The 21,218-nt window shown below is 44.4% G+C and overlaps 1 protein-coding gene across 1 annotated transcript in view; it reads left to right on the top strand.

The window, feature by feature from the left end:
- Positions 1-1,502: 1,502 nt before the first annotated feature.
- Positions 1,503-21,218, top strand: part of PLPPR4 (phospholipid phosphatase related 4) — a 71,535-nt gene continuing 51,819 nt past the window's right edge. Inside the window, exon 1 of the mRNA XM_090049280.1 lies at positions 1,503-1,875. Within this exon, the coding sequence (XP_089905406.1) occupies positions 1,798-1,875 (78 nt within the window). The 5' untranslated portion in view covers positions 1,503-1,797. The remainder of the gene's footprint in view (positions 1,876-21,218) is intronic.

A 21,218-nucleotide genomic window follows, 5' to 3' on the forward strand; every position in this document is an offset into this window, starting at 1 on the left:
AGCACTTTTTAGGCGGCTCAAAAGTTATGCCACTCCAGGACAGGATTATCTTTGATCCGTGTTACCCAGCTCACATAACGCTATGTTGTAGCCATGTAAATACCCAAACCCTCCACCCCCTGTCCCGCATTTACCCAGATTGGATCCATTCCTCCCCCCCCTGCCCTCCCCAACACCCCAGATCCCGGCTCACTGCCCCTAACCCCCCCCCAACTTGTGGCTGCCCACACTGTCTGTCCCAGGGGAGCAGGCAGGGAAATGTTACCTTGCTTGCCCAGCCATTGCTACTGCTGTCTGGGCAGGCTTACCCTGGAGAAGAGCAGCAGCTTGGCAGCCTTAACCCTTCCCTGCCTCCTATCATGGAACAGACAGCATGGGCTATCACAAGTAACAGGAGGGGAGAGCCCTGGGAACAGGGTGGGCAGGAGGAAACCCCAAGGGTTGGGGGGGGGGAGTCCCAGGGGCAGGAGGGAAGCTCAGAATGGGAGGGGGGGATTCTTACCTTTCAGTCCTCCAGCCCTGCTGGCCTGTAGTGGGACTGCTCCAAACTCAAGTTAGCACTAACACCAATCATCTTTCATGCAGCTCACACTATAAGGTATAACAAGGCCCTTAGCTAACCTGCCACAATGCACTCTATGGAATAGAAGTGTCCACCTGGAGTATGGGAATATGTATTTCAGGCTATTACTTTGTGTATACAAGCATCCTCTTGGAAAGATAACTATTTCTGCAGCTCCATCCCATTCATTATCTGCACTGCACACTCAACTCCTCCCAGCCAATGATGTTCAGATCTGTCAGCAGCTGAGTTATCAGTGTGGGGGGCTCTCAACAGCCAGCTGGACCTGACTGTTGCGTTGTGCAGTGGCTCAAATTACACACTGCTGGTCATGTAGTACTCCTGCCCTGAATGAAATGTACTGCTCTCAGACCCCTTGGCTTTGAGTGAGTTTTTGACACATATACGCTTTCAGGTTCCTGCTTCCAGGAGGAAGGGAGGAATAATGCAGTCTTATGGTTCACCCATACATGAAGTGCCTTTGTCCCCATGGGCTACAGGAGAGGAGAGAACTGCTGTATCTACTTTCAGCCCTACAGCAGGGAGAGCTGGAAAACCACTGCTGTGCCTACCTGAGAGAGGGGAGAAGCCACTATCTCCATCCCACCTGTCTATTCCCTTTCAGTACCTCCTACAGACCTTCCACTACTGGCTTCCCAGGAATCTCATTGGCCCTTCGCTACTGCACCCTGCTCTTCCTGCTTCACAACCCGCTCCTGCCCCTCTCCACTGAATTCTGCCAACACCAACACATAGTTCTTTGTCCTGTGACCCAGCTGACCTCCCCTTCCTTCCTGAAAGCTCCAAAATAATGAATCCAGGAGTGAAGGGGTTAAGGTGGCAGGAGCACTCTCTCCTCCTCCTGTGGGAAAACAGGGCCCCTTCCCACTTTCCATGGAGTAGGTTTCTTGACGTCAAGCCTATGAATATTGTAAGAAGCTTCAGGATTGTAAGTGCAGTGGGTCTGCTAATGCATAGAAAGCAGGACTGTGTGCTAAGCAGGGAAGCCATTGTAACAGCATTGGGAGAGGAAAGAAAATCTCTCGCAGAGAAGAGGCTTTGGGCTGCCTGTGCCTGGCACAAGGGGAATTGCTGCAAAGGGGGAAGCTTCCTGCTGCACACGCCAGAGGTGCCTCTGGGGAATGTGACATCAGCACTAGGAGCCAGGACTTGGGGGAGAGGAAAAAACACTCACGCATCCTGAAAGAAGAGCCCAGCTCACCTCCTGAGCAAGCATGTCTGCAAAAGAGAGGCAAAAAAGCAAAGTAACCAAGGACAGCGTCACCCTATTGCCTTGCTTTTATTTTGTGGAGGTGAGTGAAGAGCCTAAGTTTGTCTCCCTTCCATTTTAGCATAATGCAGATACATTTTAGAAGAACTCATGTTCTTAGCTAGCCTATTTGTTCACTCCCCTATTCCTGTATTAATCACTGCCCAGGTTAATAGGCAGAGGATGAATAGTACATTGTCATTGTATACTGAGTCTGACTGAGGAAATATTGTGTCTGTGTGTATTATGTATGTGTTTGAGTATGTTACTATGTTTCATACCTCTGTGAAGATGTACTATTAGTGTATGTCTCTGATATCTAGGAGCCTGTAGATTCCAAAGGTTAAAATTAAGCTTTGCTTGTAATAAATATATGTGCAATTCGTGGCTGCTCTTGAAACCAGCTCTGCATCATCTGAGAATTCATGGGAAAATATGTTCTTTTCGTCTCTAAAGCTAGAGTTCATTCTATGTGGAAGCCTTTCAGAATTGTTTAATATAAAATGTGTAGGTGATGCTTTGCCTAAATAAAATCCATATTAGGACAGGATAATAACTGATGTAAAATGAACCTCTTCCTTCCAGAATAATGTTTTTTTGCAAATAGAGCAGCAACTAATAGAAATCATATCACACACACAGCATAATCTCAACAGGAAGACACAGGAAGACATATTTCAGACAGGAGTGTATGTGCAAGCACATTGCGAGTATTATCTTGATGACACAGAATTCATGTTGCTAAAGAATTGCTCTGAAAAATTAAAATGATTTTAAATTTAAAAAACAGTCCTTTGCCTTCATCAGTCCCCAGGAACCTGCCTGGATAATCATGTTGCATTAACAGATGTTTACCTAGAAATGCATGCTTATATTTTGAAAAAGCAAAAGGTTCCCATTAGGTTCTTTATTTAAAGATTGAAACATGTTATGGCTGCTCTGTTGGTGCCAGGTAAAGTTACAATTTCACAGGCTCAGAACTGGCATATTGCTTTTGACAGTGGTGACATTCACTTTTAAGTGTCTGTAGCTGAGCAAGAACAAACAGGGTTTCAGCTTCCAGAAATCAGTATGTTATTTATGTGTTTGATAAAACAGCAGTGACATCTCTCACTCATGCGTGTTGCACACAGATGCTAACACAACATGCTTTTGATGATGCCTTTCACAGCAGGGCAGTAATTGAGTCATTCAGCCTCTGTGCCTTAGTTTCCCTATCTGTAAAAGGAGGAGGGCACTTGTCCAACAGAGGTGTTGTGAAGATACTGTATGTGTAGAAGCTAAAATAATGGTGGGGGGGAAAGGGGTGTAAGAGTTAATTATAACTGTAAGCCTGAATAGCACTATTAAAAATCTTGCCAGAATATATTAAAACAAATATCTTATTTTGTTCAGAAGGATTTAGAGAGCTGCTAAGGTTTTTTAGGAAGACAGGAAAGCATAAGAGAGGCACTTGTACATTGTGGTAAAGTCACTACCTTTCCATAAAAGCTCCCAGTAGTTGCCTGGGTCAGGGAAACAAAACAATACCATGCTGAATATTTGAATAGAAAAAAATATTAGGTGGGAACATTATGTAAAAAGAAGTTAGACATGTCTTCTTGTGAGTTAGGCCTACTTTGTGAAATTCACCCACTGAGAAAAGGCTTCTGCTGGGCCCACTCTCCACATAATTACTCCACTGCTTCACAAGGATTGCTTGTGATTAAGGCATTAGCCTAAGACAGAGGACAGCATACAGTTCTCACAGGAAAAAGTACATTTCTAACACTAGTGCAGATTCTATATCAGACCCTAAGCAAGTCAGTCAGAGTTCATTCTATAAAGGGGACTTAAGTTCAGCTAATGGATAAAAGATGGTACCTCCTTCTGTGTTCTGGATAGCCCCAATCCAGCAGGTATGTTCTACAGGTGAGATAGGTGGAGGAATACCTAGATTGTGCTATAGTGCATCACACATTCAGCACCTCTAATCTGATCACTAAGAAATGTTCTTATGGGAGAAACTAGGAAAAAGGAGGGGGTCCAGAAAAGTGTCTAGGAAAAGGAAGGAAATAGAAATCCCAAAACCTAAAGAGTAATCCACAGAGGCAAAGAAGAACAAGATAACTTATGTTCATTGATAGGCCACAGAACAAATAAAAATAGAGTCTTTACCTCTAGTATTTTACCCAGCAGGATTTACACAAGAATTTGGGAAGCTAAGGTACATGTCTATTGATAGTTCATTTGAAGGAAATAATTATGGGCCTGATTTTGATCTCAGATAATCAGTGTGAATCAAGGGAATGTGTGATGTTACACACCACATAAAACCATTATGGCCAAGTACAGACAGCCTGAATTGATTTAGTCTTTGCAGATTAGTCTAAAATGCAGAGATTAAATTGAAACAGAAGTGAACAGACATTTACCTTTGATTCGGGAAATGAAGCCACATTGCCTACAGTGGCTCAGGCCAGAAGCTGGGGGTGCTACAGAACAACTCTCTGGCACATATCCACCATGAGCTGTATGTTTGCTTCCTCTTCCTGCTGCCCTCAAGGTCTCTGGGATTTGCAGTCCAGAATTACAACAGCAGGACTCTGCAAGGTTGCTCAGAGTGCCTCTGGGATTTGTAGTCTACAGTCACAGCTGGCAATAAGCATAAGAAGAGGAAGGGGTATTTAACCCCCCCTCCCCCCCCCCCCCACTGCCCTGGCCCCAGCCAGGATTTGCCAGCAGTCTCCACCTTCCCTCTCCCCCTACGGACTGGGCTGCATCCCCAGCTGGACTTGCCCTCCCCCACCCTCTTTTCAGCCAACCCCCACTGCTCCAGCTAGGGAGATGAGGGGCAGGGCCAGCCCTGTTCTCTGGAGCACACAGCTCAGTCCAGCCCTGGGCTGAAAAGCATGCTGGGATACTGGGGGACCCTGATTTAACTTGAACCAGGAAGGGGTCTGGGACAGAACTTTCAGAAACCAGTTTGACCCAACTCAGGTAAGTCTGATACTATATTCAGTCAGGTTTAACCTAAACCTGTTTCAGACATTTTGAAACTGGTTTATGTGCAGTGAACTTCTGGTCTGTTACAGGTTTAAACCAATTTGACTAGGGACAGACATTACACATAAACCAGTTTAAGTGATCAAAAACTGGTTTAAACCTGTAACAGAACAGACAGAACACAGAGTTTGAAAATGGCTGAAACCAGTTTGAGATAAACCTGGTTGAATGTAGTATCAGAATTAACTGATTTGGCCCAAACCGGTTTATAAGGCTGTGCAAAACAGCACCATTTAATTTCAATGTCCATTTCACCATTTCGAAGGGACAGTGTTTTCTTTTGTTGTTTCGTTTTGTTTTGAAACACTGTTCCATTTTGTTTAACTAAACCTGTTTCACTGTTTCGACATTTCAACATTTCACCCATAGGTCATAACGGGGAATCATGACAATGCCTAAAACTTTGTCATTGCTTGCCTGATTTGGATGAAAATTGTAGGGATGGTAGCCCCTTCTGAGGGCATGAAGCCTGCCAAGTTTCAAGGAGGTGGGTGTGAAGGCTTCTGGGAAATGGCATCTCAAACTGTTGAAATCAAAACTCATGACGCTTGCCAGCAGAGGCAGCTTCCTGTCATCCAGCATGCAGATATGGGGGCTGTGGGGCTGTGCCAGACTCGTCTCAGGGTACAGGCCTCCAGATCTGTGTGTCGGATGACAGACGGCTGCCACTACCGCCTGGGACCAGCACTGAAGCCAAGTAAGCCTGGCTCCAAAACTCAAAATGTTTCAAAACTTTCAAAACATTTCAAGTGCCTTCACTTTGTTTCGAAGGTGTTCCAAAGCCTTTTGTTTCATTTTGATTTTGCTGTTTTGAGCTCAAAACATGTGGAAACAGCTTCAAAACGAAACACCCGGCAAAATTCACACAGCCCTACTAGTTTATGCAATGTCTGTCCCAGACCCCCTGCTATTTTAAGACGAACTAGACTCCCCCAGCATCCCAGCATGCTCTCTGGGCTCTGTGGGGCTCTCTGCTTGCTACTGAAGCAGGGATCTCCTCTTCCCTCCCTCCTAGCTCCCACAGCATAGACCCCAGCCCCACGGTATGCTAACTACGCCGAGAGATGTCTGTGTGCATGTCTCCAATTTCACTAGGACAGGCAGACAGAACAGTAACTGCTTAGGGCATTTTGGAGCGAATCAACAGGTCAGCTGGTAAGCTGTTTAAGAAGAGTTTGAACTAATGGAGAGAGGCTATTGTTTTGCTGATGGGACAATAAAAACTGTTATCAGCTCCCTGCTGGATTGCTTGCCTGTCAATTTGCTGCAGACAGTATAAAGAAGCAGGGAGAGGGACATTGAAAAGCTCTATATCATCAATTAATTCATGCTTTCCCCCCAACCCCTTGTCTCAGAGTGCTAGCAGGGGGCTGGCAACACCCCTGCCACTTGAGCAGCCAGTGGGGAAAAGCCTGGGATGGTGCAGCCAGACCTCCCTAACCACAGGTCCTGCGGGGGCTTGGCCAACCCACCCCTGGCTCAGCACTCTGGAAGGCAAGGGAGGGCTGCTCTAACACACCACCCCCACCCCCCAGCTTCTAGCCTGAGCCACTTCAGGCATGTGTCTGAATTTTCTCAGTCCATAGAGAATATCTGTCTAGTTACCAATTGATTCAACCTAGTCAGATTAGACCAACCTGCAAAGATTGAATCAATTCAGGCTCAGGGTTTTTGAATGTCTATCCCTGGCCTTTCTGATCACTTAAACTGGTTTATGTGTAACTTCTATCCCTACCCCATGAGCTCAAATGATATTTAGCTTCATTTGCTAGTGGTAGAGATCCAGCTTCTCCTCTTGCATCCATTTTATACCAGTGCAAGTCCATCCCCTTCACTGGAGCTATTCCAAATGTGCACAGGTGTAACCAAAGGGAGAATCAAGCCCATGGGTTAGCAGTGATAAAAGAGAAGGAAATCTAAAAATAGGGAAAAGAGTAAGAGTATCAGCAATGGTGTATAGGCCACAGACAGAAAATACCAGGAGAGCAAACACAGGGCATGTATTAAATACAATGTAAGAATATAACATCAATACAAAATTCTATCATTAATGAATTACCATTAACTACAGCATTAATGAACGCTTACGATTTTCATCATTCATAAATAAGTGATGGATTGATGGATTGTTTCCCGGGTCATAAGAATGTTTTCAAGCATATTTTTAAACTTTCTAAAATAAGTATTTTGTGGCACTAAGTTTTACACTTTGAAGAAACACTGATCAAAGCACATGAGTTAGATAAATTTAGTTTTGCCTTATGCATCAGTACTAACCGGAAGTCTGTAGTAATCAGCACTACCAGGCAATCTGGTCTGCCTTATTTCTTAATTCTGCTTATGGCATTTCACAGTTCTATAGAGTGGATAATTAGAATCTCCTTTTCATTTCTGAGGGAAACAAGACAACTGGGAAAAATTAAGCTTGTATCTGCTCTAGTGGAAGGTTATTTCTATAATAAAGGCTCTATCAGCTTCAGGAAGATATTAACCATTGAAACTGTTTGTGGTGATTCCTGGGATAGGTTCCGCTCTCTGCTTAGCTGATGGCACCTCTTTAGCATTATGAGTATATTCAGTAACAATGGAACAGTTAGGGAGATCCTGTTTGGAATCTCACATTTTCAGCATGAATCTGGAAAACTTCCAGGGTTATAGACTCCCTGTTCCTCAGAGGGTTGGCATAATTAAGATACAAGGCAGAGTGGGTTGTCTGGTAGTGCTGATATCTGTGGAAACTGCATTGACAAATGTATTTACGCATGATGAAATTATTAGAATTGTTTCAAGAAAAGGTCTTGGAGGAGAGCAGTGAATGAGATATACCTCAACCGTAGCAAGTTTTCAACACTTCCTCCCATGACATTCTCATCAGTAAACTAAGGTGGATGCATAACTGGTTGGACCATTGTACTCAAAGGGTGCATCTACACATCACCTTACAGTGATGTAGTGACACACTATGTCATTGTATGACATACTATGACAACATAGCAATCACATATGTCTACACATGATCACCAGCTACATCACCAAAATGGCACACTCCCAGGTATAACATGCTGCTATGGTGACATAGTGGTGAAATTTAACCATGTGCTGTATACATGGCGCAGTACCTATCTGTACTGCATCATGCTTTGGTACTTCCAAAAGGAAGTACTAAAGCATGATACCATAGCAACATCACCATACAACGACATGTACATACCCAAAGAGTAGTCACCAATGACTCAATGTCTAACTTAGAGGAGATATTAAGTAGGGTTGCCCAGAGGTTGGGCATTAATGACCTGGAGGATGGGACTGTTAGCAAATGCTCAGATGGCATCAAGCTGGATGGAGATGCAAACAATCTGGAGGATAGGTCTGGAATTCAGAATGACCTTCACACAGTGAAAAAATGGTCCAAAATTAATTGAATGAAATACAATAAGGACAAATTCAGAGTCATGCATTTAGCACCAAACTATCAAATCCACAAATATAAACTGGGGAACAACTGGCTAGGTTGCAGCACTTCAGGAAAAGAACCTAGGGTCTAAAGTTGAATATGAATCATCAGTGTTCTTTTTGCAAAAAAGAAAAAAAAACAGCCAATAGCATACTGGGTTTTATTAATAAGAATATCACCTGTAAGTCAAGGGAAGAAATTCTTCCACTGGTGAAGACTACCTGCAGTACTATGTCTAGTTTTATTCACTGCCCTTCGAGAATGATATAGAGACATTTGGAAGATTCCAGTGGAGAGCAATAAAAATTATTAGAGTTCTAGGAAACATGATTTATAAGAAAAGGTTGGAAGAACTAGCATTACTTAGTCCGGAGAAGAGAAGACTGAAGATAGAATTGATAATAGTCGTCAAACGCATAAAGGGTGGTTATAAAAAGGATAGCAACTGACTGCTATCAATTATATCAGTCAACAGGACAAGAAGCATCAGGCTTAAATTGTGACAGAGGAGTTTTAGGTTGCATGTTAGGAAGCACTTTCTCACCATGAGGGTGATAAACAAATTGCAAGTAGATGGACTGGCTGTGCCCTAGCCCTGCATGGTTCATTTTTGTCCCTGGTTTATTCCACATAGTACTTTTTAAACTTAAAGAAACAACAGAGTGACTATAACTAGAAGCCTTTAATCACTGTTGGCTGGCTGATTAGACCAGCTAGCAGAGGGGAAGTACACAGGGGTTACACATCTGAAGTGTGGTAGAACAATTCTTTTATACCATTGTTATACATTAAATAACTATAGAAAACAATCAGATTCTAATGACTGCATAAGAGAACCAATTGCCAGGTACCACACAGATACCCATGCAAGAGTATTCTATTTCACTACTTTGGTGTGTACACAAATTTGTTGTTAACCTTTCCTTCAAACTTCTCTATCTTCCTGGAAGATATGTCACTTAATTTATCATCTTCCAGGTACCATTTGTAAGAGCCTTGAAACTCCTTGTTCATTATATTTTTGGCAACTAAACTAAGCCTGAAAGGGAAGGGGAGAGCTTGATTAGAAGCAGACACTTTGTTAAACTAAGAAAGGTGAGTAAAGGGGGAAGGATAACTGCTAGAAGCTGAGGCCTTGTTAAACCAAAGTTTTGTTGAAGCCTTAGCAAGACAATGTTGGGGACACATGGCCTCTAGCCTATTTAACATCCTACCAATTTTCTTCTTTTTGTGATAGTGTTGTTTGTATGGACTAACATTAAATATAAATATATTATATTTGTATGAATATATAGGGAATAAATGCATTTATAAAATATATAATATTATAAGCCGATTTTAAGCTATAAAATATAAAATGTTAGGTTATAAAGAATAGAAATATAAAGAATGAAGTTGTGAAATGCAAGACTCATTGCTCTTGGTTTTATCACGGCAAAAGTCAATTCCCTTCTGATGAATCTTTGAATTTAGTTTTTCTGGTGGTGTATGCATATTCCTATTAAAATAACAATTACCAATGGCACTGCCAGAAGCAAAACACTTAGGGATCTAATTAAGGGGTGCCAGGTTAACAGAGGCCCTCTATTCTATCCAACACAACACTTCAACAGATTACTTAGAGAGGTGGTAGAATCTCTACACTTGGAAGACTTTAATATGTTAAACCAACGACTCTCAACCTGGTCGCTGTAGCTGTGAAATCCTCTGAAGGATTCTCTGAGTTGTTTGTGAATAAGGAATATGTGAGGAAATAAGCAGATAACTGCAGGCTCATCCCTAGTTGGCCCCTCGCCCCCACTACCCAGCCCCTCTGCAAGGAGGTAAGCACTGTAATGAATAACTTTGTTTTTGAAATGGAATTCATAAAAGTTAGGGAAGAATACTTCAAGTCTAAAAAGACTGAGAATCTCTGGGTTGGACAAACGCTTCTCTGGAAATGTTTAGACAGGTGTGATCAAACCTAAAGCAGGGGGTGGAAGAGTTGACATCCTGAGATCCCTTCCAGACCTATTTTGCAATGATTCTAGATGATTTTTCTTCACCCATACACTCCAACATCAAAAAGTCTTGAGTGAAATCCTCACTCCATGGAGCCATGTGAATGGTGCTGTTGACTTAAATGAAGGCATTCAATCCTGGTTTTGTTTGTTAGATTAGCATGTACAAGATCAAATACAGTGAGTTCAGTTTTCTACTCATTTGCACAGATAAGATGTAGCACCACTGAAGCCAGTGAGTTACACCAGTGAAAAGTGGTATAAGGGAGAGGAGTATCAAGCCCAGAAGGTAAATTTCTATTACAAAGAAGTCATAAAAGTTTTGTGATTGGATTCCAAAGGCCAAGATTTCACCCACTGTTAGACTAGATCCGGAGTTGCCATAAATCCAAATAGTTCCATAGGTTTAAACAGCATCTGAAAATCTAGCCTCTCCATTTTGTGTCACTTTAGATCTAGTGGCAGAATATTTCATATATCAGTTGCTTAACTGTGGGTGGGGTGAGAAAGGAAACCATCTCAGAGAACATAATTACAACATAATAATATTTGTTTCTTATCTTTTGTGGTGTGTAAGTGGGAACCTCCATATGTATCTAGGGGTCTTCTTTTGGTAGTCATTCCTAAAATACAAACAGTATATGATACAGTCAGAATTATATTTGAGATCATTTCTTTGAGTATTGCTCCACTTCTGTTCCTTATCAGAGTGTCTGTTGTAGTTGGTCTTGTAGAAGACATGTAAACAATTAGGTTTCAGTTCTGTAAAGTGCTGAGTATTGTCAGGTCCCATTTAAATTAATATATTGGGGATTTTCAGACTATTTTAGGACCAGACACCTTGATTTCACTCACTTCTAATGTATACTGACAGAACTGTTTGAAATGTCAGATGTGTGTATAGTATTATCTTTCAGTCAGATATGGATTTAAAAAAAAATATTCAGCCATGCATGTTACACCTACATTAAAATTATATGCAGGGAACCCTGCAAGCCTTACGTCGGCATGACTTGGAGGTATATGTATTTTCTGTTGGAGTCTGGTGGTTAATTTGTGTGAGGATTATAGGTTTGACTCTTTTGTCTTAGGGACAGGACATTTGCTGTATACTATTTTAAGAATCAAACACTAATGTCTTTGGGAGACACAATAGAGGGGATTCCTTTCATTAAGTAAAGTTTCTTCTCGGTAGCTTAAATTCAGTCTCACTACAAAGAAATTCTGAAACACTGGTGAGCTGCAGGGGCTCACACAATCATTTTGTTAATTTGGTCCTAGGGGAGAGAAACTTGTCTTTCCTAGTGGAAAATGTGGTGCCAATTGACACTTTCCAGGCTAGATATGAAGACCAACTCTGAGGAATGAAAAGAACAAGCATCTTCAACAGGAGGTCGAGGAGGTAGAAGATACTGGAGCCTCACTCCTCTCACACATCTTTTTATGTGAAAAGTGCCAGTTAAGTTAGAGATGTATCCAAGTGAACCGGCTGCTAAGCGCCACCAAAATTCGGTGGCTCACTCTCCGGTGTGTTCCTGCTAGGCAAGAGTTAGTTTTGTTTCTGAAATTGTGTTAATGACCAGCCCACCTTACATTTCTCTTCCTTTACAAATGATGGCCTGCCATCTTGCATTTTTCTCCCCCTACAAAGAAGAGAGATGATGCAGAGAGGTCAGCTTCTTAATATTTTCAGCTCCTTCTCAAACTGAGACCAAGGCAGCTACTTTCCATTTAAGAAACTACTGAGACAGAGACAGAGGCAGTTCATTCAGGAAGCTACTACCAAGGGTTGAACTTGTCACAACAAGCAACCAGGCCTTCTTGCATCTCACCAGCACTAAAGGAGTGCATGATGAATGCACCATGTAGAGCAGTGGTGGGCAAAGTCCAACCCGCAGGCCGGATCAGGCCTGCAGTAGACTCCATTTTCTTCCTGTGTTGCTGCAGTCGGTTTCCATGGAGACCCCAGCAGCAGCAGTACCATTACAGCATGGGCCCATGTTTCCACAGAGACAGGCCCCAGCATCTCTGGCAGGGTGCATGGCTGAGCAGGGAGCTGCTCTGAGGTTAGGATCTTGTGGCGGTGACAGCATGGTCTGGCACCAGGGTAAAGCTATGATCTGCTGCCCACACAACCTGGGCAGGGGTATGCAGGCAGCAGACTGCAGCTCTGCCCTGGCTCCAGACCACACTGTCACCACCAGAAGATCTCAGTCCTGGCCCCAGCCCTGGTCCCAGAGCAGCTCCCCATCCAGCTGGGCACCCTGCCAGTCCTGCTGGGGCTAGTCTCCATGGAAACCTGGGCTCACACCATCACAATGCCAGGTTGCCGGGGTCTCCATAGAAACTGGCCGCAGCAACACAGGCAGGGGCTGCTGGGAAATGGAGTCCAGCTACCAGCCAGATCCACCATTTTGCCCAACTCTGATACAGAGCCTTCATCCTGCCAGCCTCTCTACCAACCGATGAGAGTAAAAGAGGGTACTGGGTCATGCTGCTGTGACTACATGGAGTGAGAGAACTGCAAAATGTGCAATCTGCAATTTTCACCCCTGCTCATTCCAAAGCCTGAATAGCTGGTAACACAAGGTGCCCTACTCCCTTCCCTCCATCACAAGGGAATCTGTGTGATAATCAAGCGTGTATATAAGTAGTCAGAGGAAGTCTGACCTTAGTATCAAATGAAAGGAAATGGATCTATTTCCCAGCTTAGTACCAGAAGGGACTCACTCCCACTGCAGAACATCATGCCTCTGATCGATAAAAGCCATTTACTTTCCAGCCTAAATGAATTCATGGCCACTTTATAAACTGGGCCTTATATAGGTCTCTTATGGGAGTTGCACTGAACTCTTCTAACAATGGAAGGAGCTGAACACTCCAGAATTTGGCTTATGAGGGAGGGGGCAGAATGGTGGGGAGGAGCGCAAGTATTAGGGTGGGGATTATGGACTGAAGAGAAAACAGGGAACTAAGAACTGTTTGAAGAGGTTTAGGGAATCTATGTGATTATGAATGGTTAACTAAGAAGAATATTTTATTCAAAGAATGACACTTGCATCACTAACTGAAACATGATTTATTCTGAGGAAGTCTCACTGAAATTTGGCAACACACTAACCCCAAACCAACCAGCCTTTTCAAATGTTGGTATGCTTGACTAACTGTAACATTTCATCACTTGATACAAAAGAAGCCATATGAGCAATGGAGAAGAAAATTACTAAGCCCCATTCGTTGCTGTTGTTTTAAAACAAGTGTTATATTTGAAGGCATGCACAGAACTCCTTTGCTTCTAATATTGTTTAGCATATTGTAGATTTTTCAGTTAGAGATTTCATCTGTTTCTAACTCCAGAACCTCTTTTTAAAAGTTAACTTTCAAAGTATTTTGACTATTCCACCTCAAACTATCAGCTTAAATAATTTTCAGTTTCTGTGTCTTCTTTATGTGCTAGATGCCTCTTATAATGATGTCAAAATTAAATATTTTTATTCATGCTCTCATAGAATTACTGGGCAACTGAAATTCCTTCCTTTAAGTAAATAAGAATTTTATTATTTGTGTACCAAATTGTTTCTCTGTCTTACTCATAGGAGAGGCTTTAGAATTAATATTTTAGACAAAGCTAGAGTCTTCATAAATAATAAAAAAAGTTATGTTAGTACTGAAAAATATTTGTTTCTAAAGTAATACTAATTGGAGCAGCAGAGTAGGTCAATTACCTGTCTACAATCAAACCTAGATATGGGAATAACTTAGTCTGTAAAATGGTGATGGGAATATGTTTTTGTGGCACCTGATCTTGTGAATTGTGAGTTAGTAGACTCAAGTAGAAAGAAAAAATTACTCCCTTCACATCCAGTCTCTATAACTAGTTCCTGCAAAGGGAGACATGGGCTAGGGACAGATGTTACGTATAAACTAACTTAAGTGATCAGAAACTGATTTAAACCTGTAACAGAACAGAAGTTCAGTGCACATAAAAAAGTTTCAAAATGGTTGAAACTGGTTTAAGATAAACCTGATTGAATGTAGTATCCAGTGTTGCCAACTGTCATGATTTTTGGCATTGTTCTTAAAGTCTACACTTCGGGAATATGAAAAAAACTTAACTCTTTCTCTTATATATATGTACACAGGGCCAGACACAGAGTGAGAGGAGGGTATGGGGGGGCACAGCTAGATGCAGAATGGCTTCAGTGCAGGGTGGTGGGTGGCAGCGGCCGTGTGGTGTGACAAGTGGCAAAGCTCCGTACCTGCCCCACCCCCACTCTTAACATGCTTACACACACACACATATATAAGCAAACTGCACGTCAAAAATGGTGGGGGTGGGTACAGAGCTTCATCACCCACCACCCTGCACTGAAGCCATTCTGCATCTAGCTATGCACCCCCCACCACTCTGCATCCAGCCCTGTACACCACCCTGCCCTACACAGCATCTGCCCAGACTGCTCCACCTGGCCTGCATCCGCCTGCCTCCGCTCCCCGTTCCCCTCCCTCCCTGCTGCCTCCCCCTTCCTGTTGGCTGTTCCGAGTGGTTATGTTATATATATATATATATCTTGCCCCTCGCATCTGGCCTTTCCTCCCGGGCTGCCCCAAACAAAACCCCAGCCCTGGGTGTAGGGGGGGAAGAGAGCAGCTAGGCAGGGAGAAAACTGGCAGCCAGGCTGGGCTAGGCCAGGTGTGCAACATGGCAGGATGTGTCTGCCACATACTGGGTGGAGTATGGGGCACAACCATGCTGAAGCCCTGGGAGCTGCCGGAGCTGACAGTGGTAGGGGTGGAGTTGTGTGCAGTGTGTGGCCAGGACCTGCCAGAAGTGGGGCAGCCCCAGTGCAACCAGGTCCCAGTCCAGCCGCAATCCAACATGGACCTGGAGGTGGGGGCAGCCACAGCTCCTGCCCTGAGCCTGGAGGGCAGCGTGTGCTTCTCTAGCCACTTCTCCCACTGCTCAGGCCAGAGATGGAGCTCATTGTTGCAAGGAAGGCTTGAGTCCTGCAGCTCCTACTTTCCTGTGGTGCTGCCACATGCGCTCCGCCCTAAGGAACAGCAGCGGCAGTGGGGCCTATGCAAGTGGAGCACCTTGCACTGGTTGCACCCCAGGACCAGCTTCGACCCCTCCCTCCCCAGGGCAGCGTGTGGCTCTGAGCAGGATTTGTGGTACCTTATGCTGTGCTCCAGAAGTCCCCACATGTTGCCCCCGTGCACTCTGTGGACACACATGGCAAGGTAGGATGAATCACTCTGCTCAGCAGGGCTTATGTCCAGGATGGAACCGTTGCCACCATGTTCCCTCTGTGCATGTCCTCACCTGGGTTTGGGGCCATTTCACTCTCCTCCTTGTCCCCCCCCCCCCACATCTGGCCTTTGCTCCAGGGCTGCCCCAAGCAAAACCCCGGCCCCATTGGCTGGGAAGGCATGGCAGGATCACCACCTGGCTGGGAAGGGAGCTCTGAGGGTTCTGGGCTGTGCTGAGCCACAAGCAGGGGGGCAAAGTTGGGCAGGCCCTGGGTGCAGTCCCTGCAGGTCAAACCTCTCCCCAGTCATATTCAGCCTACCAGGGCCTGGAAACAGCCCCTCCCACCCTCCACTTCAGCTCAGTTTCCCTCCAGCCTGAAAGGAAGGGAGGGCTTGCTCTAGCACCCCCTGTCTTCTAGCCTGAGCCACTGCAGACATGTGGCTGCATTTCTGGAATCAAAAATGAATAGCTATTCACTTGCAAATCAGTTCAATCTTCACAGTTTAGACTAGCCTGCAAAGATTTAATCAATTCAGGCTCAGCTTTTTGAATGTCTGTACCTAGCCATGGTGAAAAGACAAGTTTACTAAAAACATGGGCTAAATGAACCTGACGTCTGGGAAGGAAAAAAAAAACGCACACAACACTGCAAGGGTGCAAGAAGGAACCCAGTTAACTAGAGTTTGCAGGCTATTTTAGGTTGGCACAGAGGGAGGGGAGTCAATTTTGGCATGCTAACAGGTTAATAGGAATCAAAACATCTCAACTCTAGAAGTTTCATAAATTTGCATGGGAATGCAGAAAGTGCCCCTTTATCTTGCTCCACTGTCCAATTTTTGCTGAGCAGAGAGGCCAATGATCCTAAAAGAAACAGAAAACTGAAGCATGAAATGGAGATCCTAAGAGACTTGCACCAAGGGAAGGCTATTAAAGGAGCTGCATGCAATGAACACAGAGTCAAACAGAGCAGTTAAATCAATCCTACCACCACAGAAAGGAGCTAAGGCACAGGTGAAAAGATTCAGAACTAATATGCCTGTCCTTTCTGCTTCCTTCCATGTGCTTTGTGTAGCTAGGAAAGTAAGCTCCTGTGACCTTAGTAATGATACAGGAGGAGAAGATACAGGAGAAGGAGAAGAAGGTGATTAGGAACAGGGGCAAATCATGCCTGACCATCCTGATTGCTTTCTATGATGAAACGACTGGCTCTGTGGATGTGGGGAGACCAGTGGATGTTGTATACCTCAATTTTAGCAAGGCTTTTGATACAGTCTACCACAACATGCTTACAGGAAAGCTAAGGAAGTATGGGCTGGATGAATGGACTGTAAGGTGAATAGAAAACTGGCTGGAGGATCAGGCTCAGAAAGTAATAATCAATGACTTGATGAATAGTTAGCAGCTGGTATCAAGTGCAGTGCCCCAGCATAGGTGGCAGAAGGCTGGGGCTAATGGGACTTAGACCCCCAAACTAATTTTGTGGTGACTAGTGACAGCAGCAGCACCATGGTACCATCATCCTGCAGAGCCCGGTGCCATTCAGCGTCACTGCCACATCTCGGTACTGCAGCACCACGCACAGGGTACCCCCGCTGCACACTCCTCTGCCGCCAGTGTGCACTGGCCCCACAATGGCCCTCAGCCACCCAAATAATATTTTCTCCTGCCATTTCCATGCCCCAAGGGCCAGTCCTGGGGGCCAGTTTTGTTCATTGTCTTCATCAATGACCTGGAAGAAGGCATACAGTGAATATTCAGCAAGTTTGCAGATAACACCAAGCTGTAGGGAGTAGTAGATATGCTGGAGGGTAGGGCTAAGATTCAGAGTGACCTAGAAAAACTGGAGGATTGAGCCAAAAACTATCATGTGGTTCAACAAGGACAAGTGCAAAGTCCTGCACTTAGGACAGAACAATGCCGTGTACCAGTGCAGGCTGGGGGCTGACTGGCTGGGTAGCAGCTCTGCAGAAGAGGACCTGGGGGTCACAGTAGACAATAAGCTAAATATGAGCCAGCAGTGTGCCCTTGTTGCCAAGAAAGGGCTAACAGCATACTGGGCTTCATTGGTAGGTGTGTTGCCAGTAATTCCAGGGAACTGATTACTCCGCTCTATTGAGCACTGGTGAGACCACATTTGGAGTACTGTCTTCAGTTTTGGGCTCCCCACTACAGAAAAGATGTGGACAAATAGGAGAGAGTCCAGCAGAAGGCAACAAAAATCATTCAGGGGCTCAGGGACATGACTTCTGGGGAGAGGATGAGGGAACTGGGCTTATTTAGTTTAGAGAAGAGAAGACTGAGAGGGGATTTAATAGCAGCCTTTAACTACCTGAAGAGTGGTTCCAAAGAGGACAGAGCTAAACTGTTCTCAGTGGTGGCAGATGAAAGAACAAGAAGCAACAGTCTCAAGTGGCAGCACGGGAAGTTTAGGTTAGATAGTAGGCAGGATTTTCTTACTAGGAGAGTAGTAAATCACTGGAACAGGTTACCCAGATAGGTTGTGGAATCTTCATCTTTGGAGCTTTTTAAGCTTTTTTAAAGCCCAGCTAAACAAAGCTTTGGCTAGGATGACATAGGCTGGGATGGTCCTGCTTTGAGCAGGGGTTAGACTAGATGACCTCCTGAGGTCCCTTCCAACCCTAATTTTCTATGATTCTATGATCATATTTGGAGGGCCTAGTATAAGACCATGAAGCACCGAGAAGACAACAAGGTGATTTAGAACAATCAGCATGGATTCATTGAGACCAAGCCATGCCTGACCAATCTGATTTCCTTCTATGATAAAATGACAAGCTCTGTGAATGAGGGGAGAAGAGTGGATGTAGTCTACTTTGACTTTAGCAAGGCTTTTGATGCTGTTTCTCATGATATCATCATTAACAAACCAAGAAAATACAAACTAAATAAATGTAGTGTAAGGTAGATATGTAAGTGGTTGGATCATTGTACTCAGAGGGTGCATCTACATGTGTTGCTTTGGTGACATTGTTACTGTACCGTGAGTTAGTACTTCATTTTGGAGGTACTAAATCATGGTGCAGTAACAGCCCCTATTGCACCATATACATGGTGCATGGTTCTTTTTAGCATCTACTTCATTGTAACAGCTTGCTATACTGGGGGAGTGCATCGCTATGTAGTTGCTGGTCATGTGTAGACACCCGCAGATGCTACATTGCCATAGCACATTGCTACGGTGATGTAGCATCATGTAGTATAGGCATGCCCAGAGAGTAGTACTCAATGGTTTAATGTTTAGTATGGAGGAGATATCAAGTGGGGTTCCCCATGGGTCTGTCCTTGATCCAGTTCAACATCTTCAATGATTTCTATGATGAGATTGAGTGCACACTTAGCAAATTGGCAGATAACATCAAAGGAAATAATCCTTGCAAATCAAAAGAAGTAAATCTTTCTCTATTCAGCACTGCTAAGGCCCTACCTGAAGTACTGGATCTAGTTTTGGGCCCCATACTTTAGGAGAGATGTGGGCAGTTTGTAAAGAGTCCAGCACAGGGCAACAAAAATAATCAGGGGCCTTAGAGGCAAGATATATCAGGGAAGCTGGAAAGAGTTTAGGGGTTATTTAGCTTGAAGAAGAGAAGACTGAGCGGGGACTTGATAACAGCCATCAAATACCTGAAGAGTGATTATAGAGAGATGGGCTTTTTTTCTCTCTGGCTCTAGAAGACAGGACTAAGACCAATGGCTTCAAGATGCTATAGGGCAAACTGAGACTGGAAATTGAGGAAGAATTTTCTGAATGAAAATGGTCAGGCATTGGAATAGGCTACCAAGAGAAGCTGTGGAATCTCCATGCTTGGAAACTTTCAAAAGCAGGTTAGACAGACACTTGGCTGGGATGTTTTAGTCAGGGATGCACCCAGGGAGTGGTGATGGATGGGTCATTTTCGACCTGGAGATACATGGGCTGTGGGGTCCCCCAGGGCTCAGTCCTCAGGTCCACACTGTTTAACATCTTCATCAGCAACTTGGACAAGGGGGTGAAAAGCGCCTTGTTCAAATTTGCGGATAACACTAAGATGTGGGGGGATGTGGGCACGCTAGAAGGGAGGGACAGGCTACAACTAGATCTGGACAGGTTACAGGGGCGGGTGGATGAGAATAGGATGGGATTCAATACTGACATGTGCAAGGTACTTCACCCAGGGAGAAAGAACAGCAGCATATCTATAGGCTGGGGAATTCTCTTCTTAACAACACAGAGGAAGAAAAGGATCTTGGAGTCATTATTGATTCCAAGTTGAACATGGGCCACTGATGTGAGGACATGGTCAGTAAGGCTAACCACACCTTGTTATGCATCCACAGATGCATCACGAGTAGGTCCAAGGAGGTGATCCTCCCCCTCAATGTGACATTGGTCAAGCCACAGTTAAAGTACTGCATCCAGTTCTGGGTGTCGCACTCCAGAAGGGATGTGGACAGCACTGAGAGGGTCCAAAGGAGGGCCATTTGCATGGTCAGGTGAGAGCAGGGAAGGCCCTATGAGGAGAGTCAGTGAGACCTGAACCTGTTAAGCCTTCACAAGAGAAGGCTGAAAGGGGATCTGGTGGCTGTCTCTAAACTTACAAGGGGAACAGGAGAGTCCCTGTTCCCCCAAGCACTACCAGGAGTAACTAGGAATAATGGCCACAAGTTGACTGAGAGTAGGTTCAGGCTAGACATCAGGAGGCACTACTTCACAGTCAGGGTGGCTAGGATCTGGAACCAACTTCCAAGGGAAGTCGTGCTTGCTCCTAACATGGGGGTCTTCAAAAGGAGGCTAGATAATCACCTAGCCAGGGTCATATGACCCCAGCATTCCTTCCTGCCTGTGACAGGGGGTCTGACTTGATGATCTGCTCAGGTCCCTTCCAACCCTATTAACTATGAAACTATTCCAGAGAACTGATTGCATTCCCCTATGTGAGAGTTCAGAGTCAGGCCCCATATCTGAAAATAATAAGGCATGAAAGAAATGTGTTACACTGTATTAAATGTATCTTTAAAGTAATTAACATATTTGTTTTGACTCTGTTGTTGAGATACCAAGAAGAGTAAGGAGAATTTAGTCTAAACTTCTGGCCATATTTGATTTTTCAATATCTTTTGATCATATACCCTCAAGAGTATTTAGTATTACTGAAAGGACTTAAGATGAAATCATAGCCCTATTAAAGTCCATGTCAGTTTTGCTTTTGAGTTCAATGGAACAGGGATTCCATCTTTAGTCTTAACCAGTGGTGCTCAACCTCTCAGCCCCATGGGCAAGATGAGTGGGTATGACATGTAAGCTGGATCCTTTGCAGGACTGACACACAGAGTTGGGCCCCATGTACTCAGATTAGGCCCCAGTCTGCCCTGGCCCCATGTGCCCAGATCAGGTCCCCAGTTGTCTTGACCTGTCCCTGTGCACCCAATCTAGTGTGCAGGACCACACTATCCATTCTGCCAGGCTCTTCTTGGATCTGGAAATTTGGCAGCAGGAGATTGAAATGAACACTGTTGCCTCTCCCTCTCTATCAATTTTTCAGATCCATTGGGAGCCCAATGCACTGGATGACATAACTCCATAGGCTGAATCTGGCCAGTGAGGTGGGTATTGAGGTCCCCTGGTCATAGCAAGAGAA

Source organism: Crocodylus siamensis, chromosome 5 (genome assembly GCF_052110815.1).
Source record: "Crocodylus siamensis isolate JL-2025a chromosome 5, ASM5211081v1, whole genome shotgun sequence".
Classification (NCBI taxonomy): domain Eukaryota; kingdom Metazoa; phylum Chordata; order Crocodylia; family Crocodylidae; genus Crocodylus; species Crocodylus siamensis.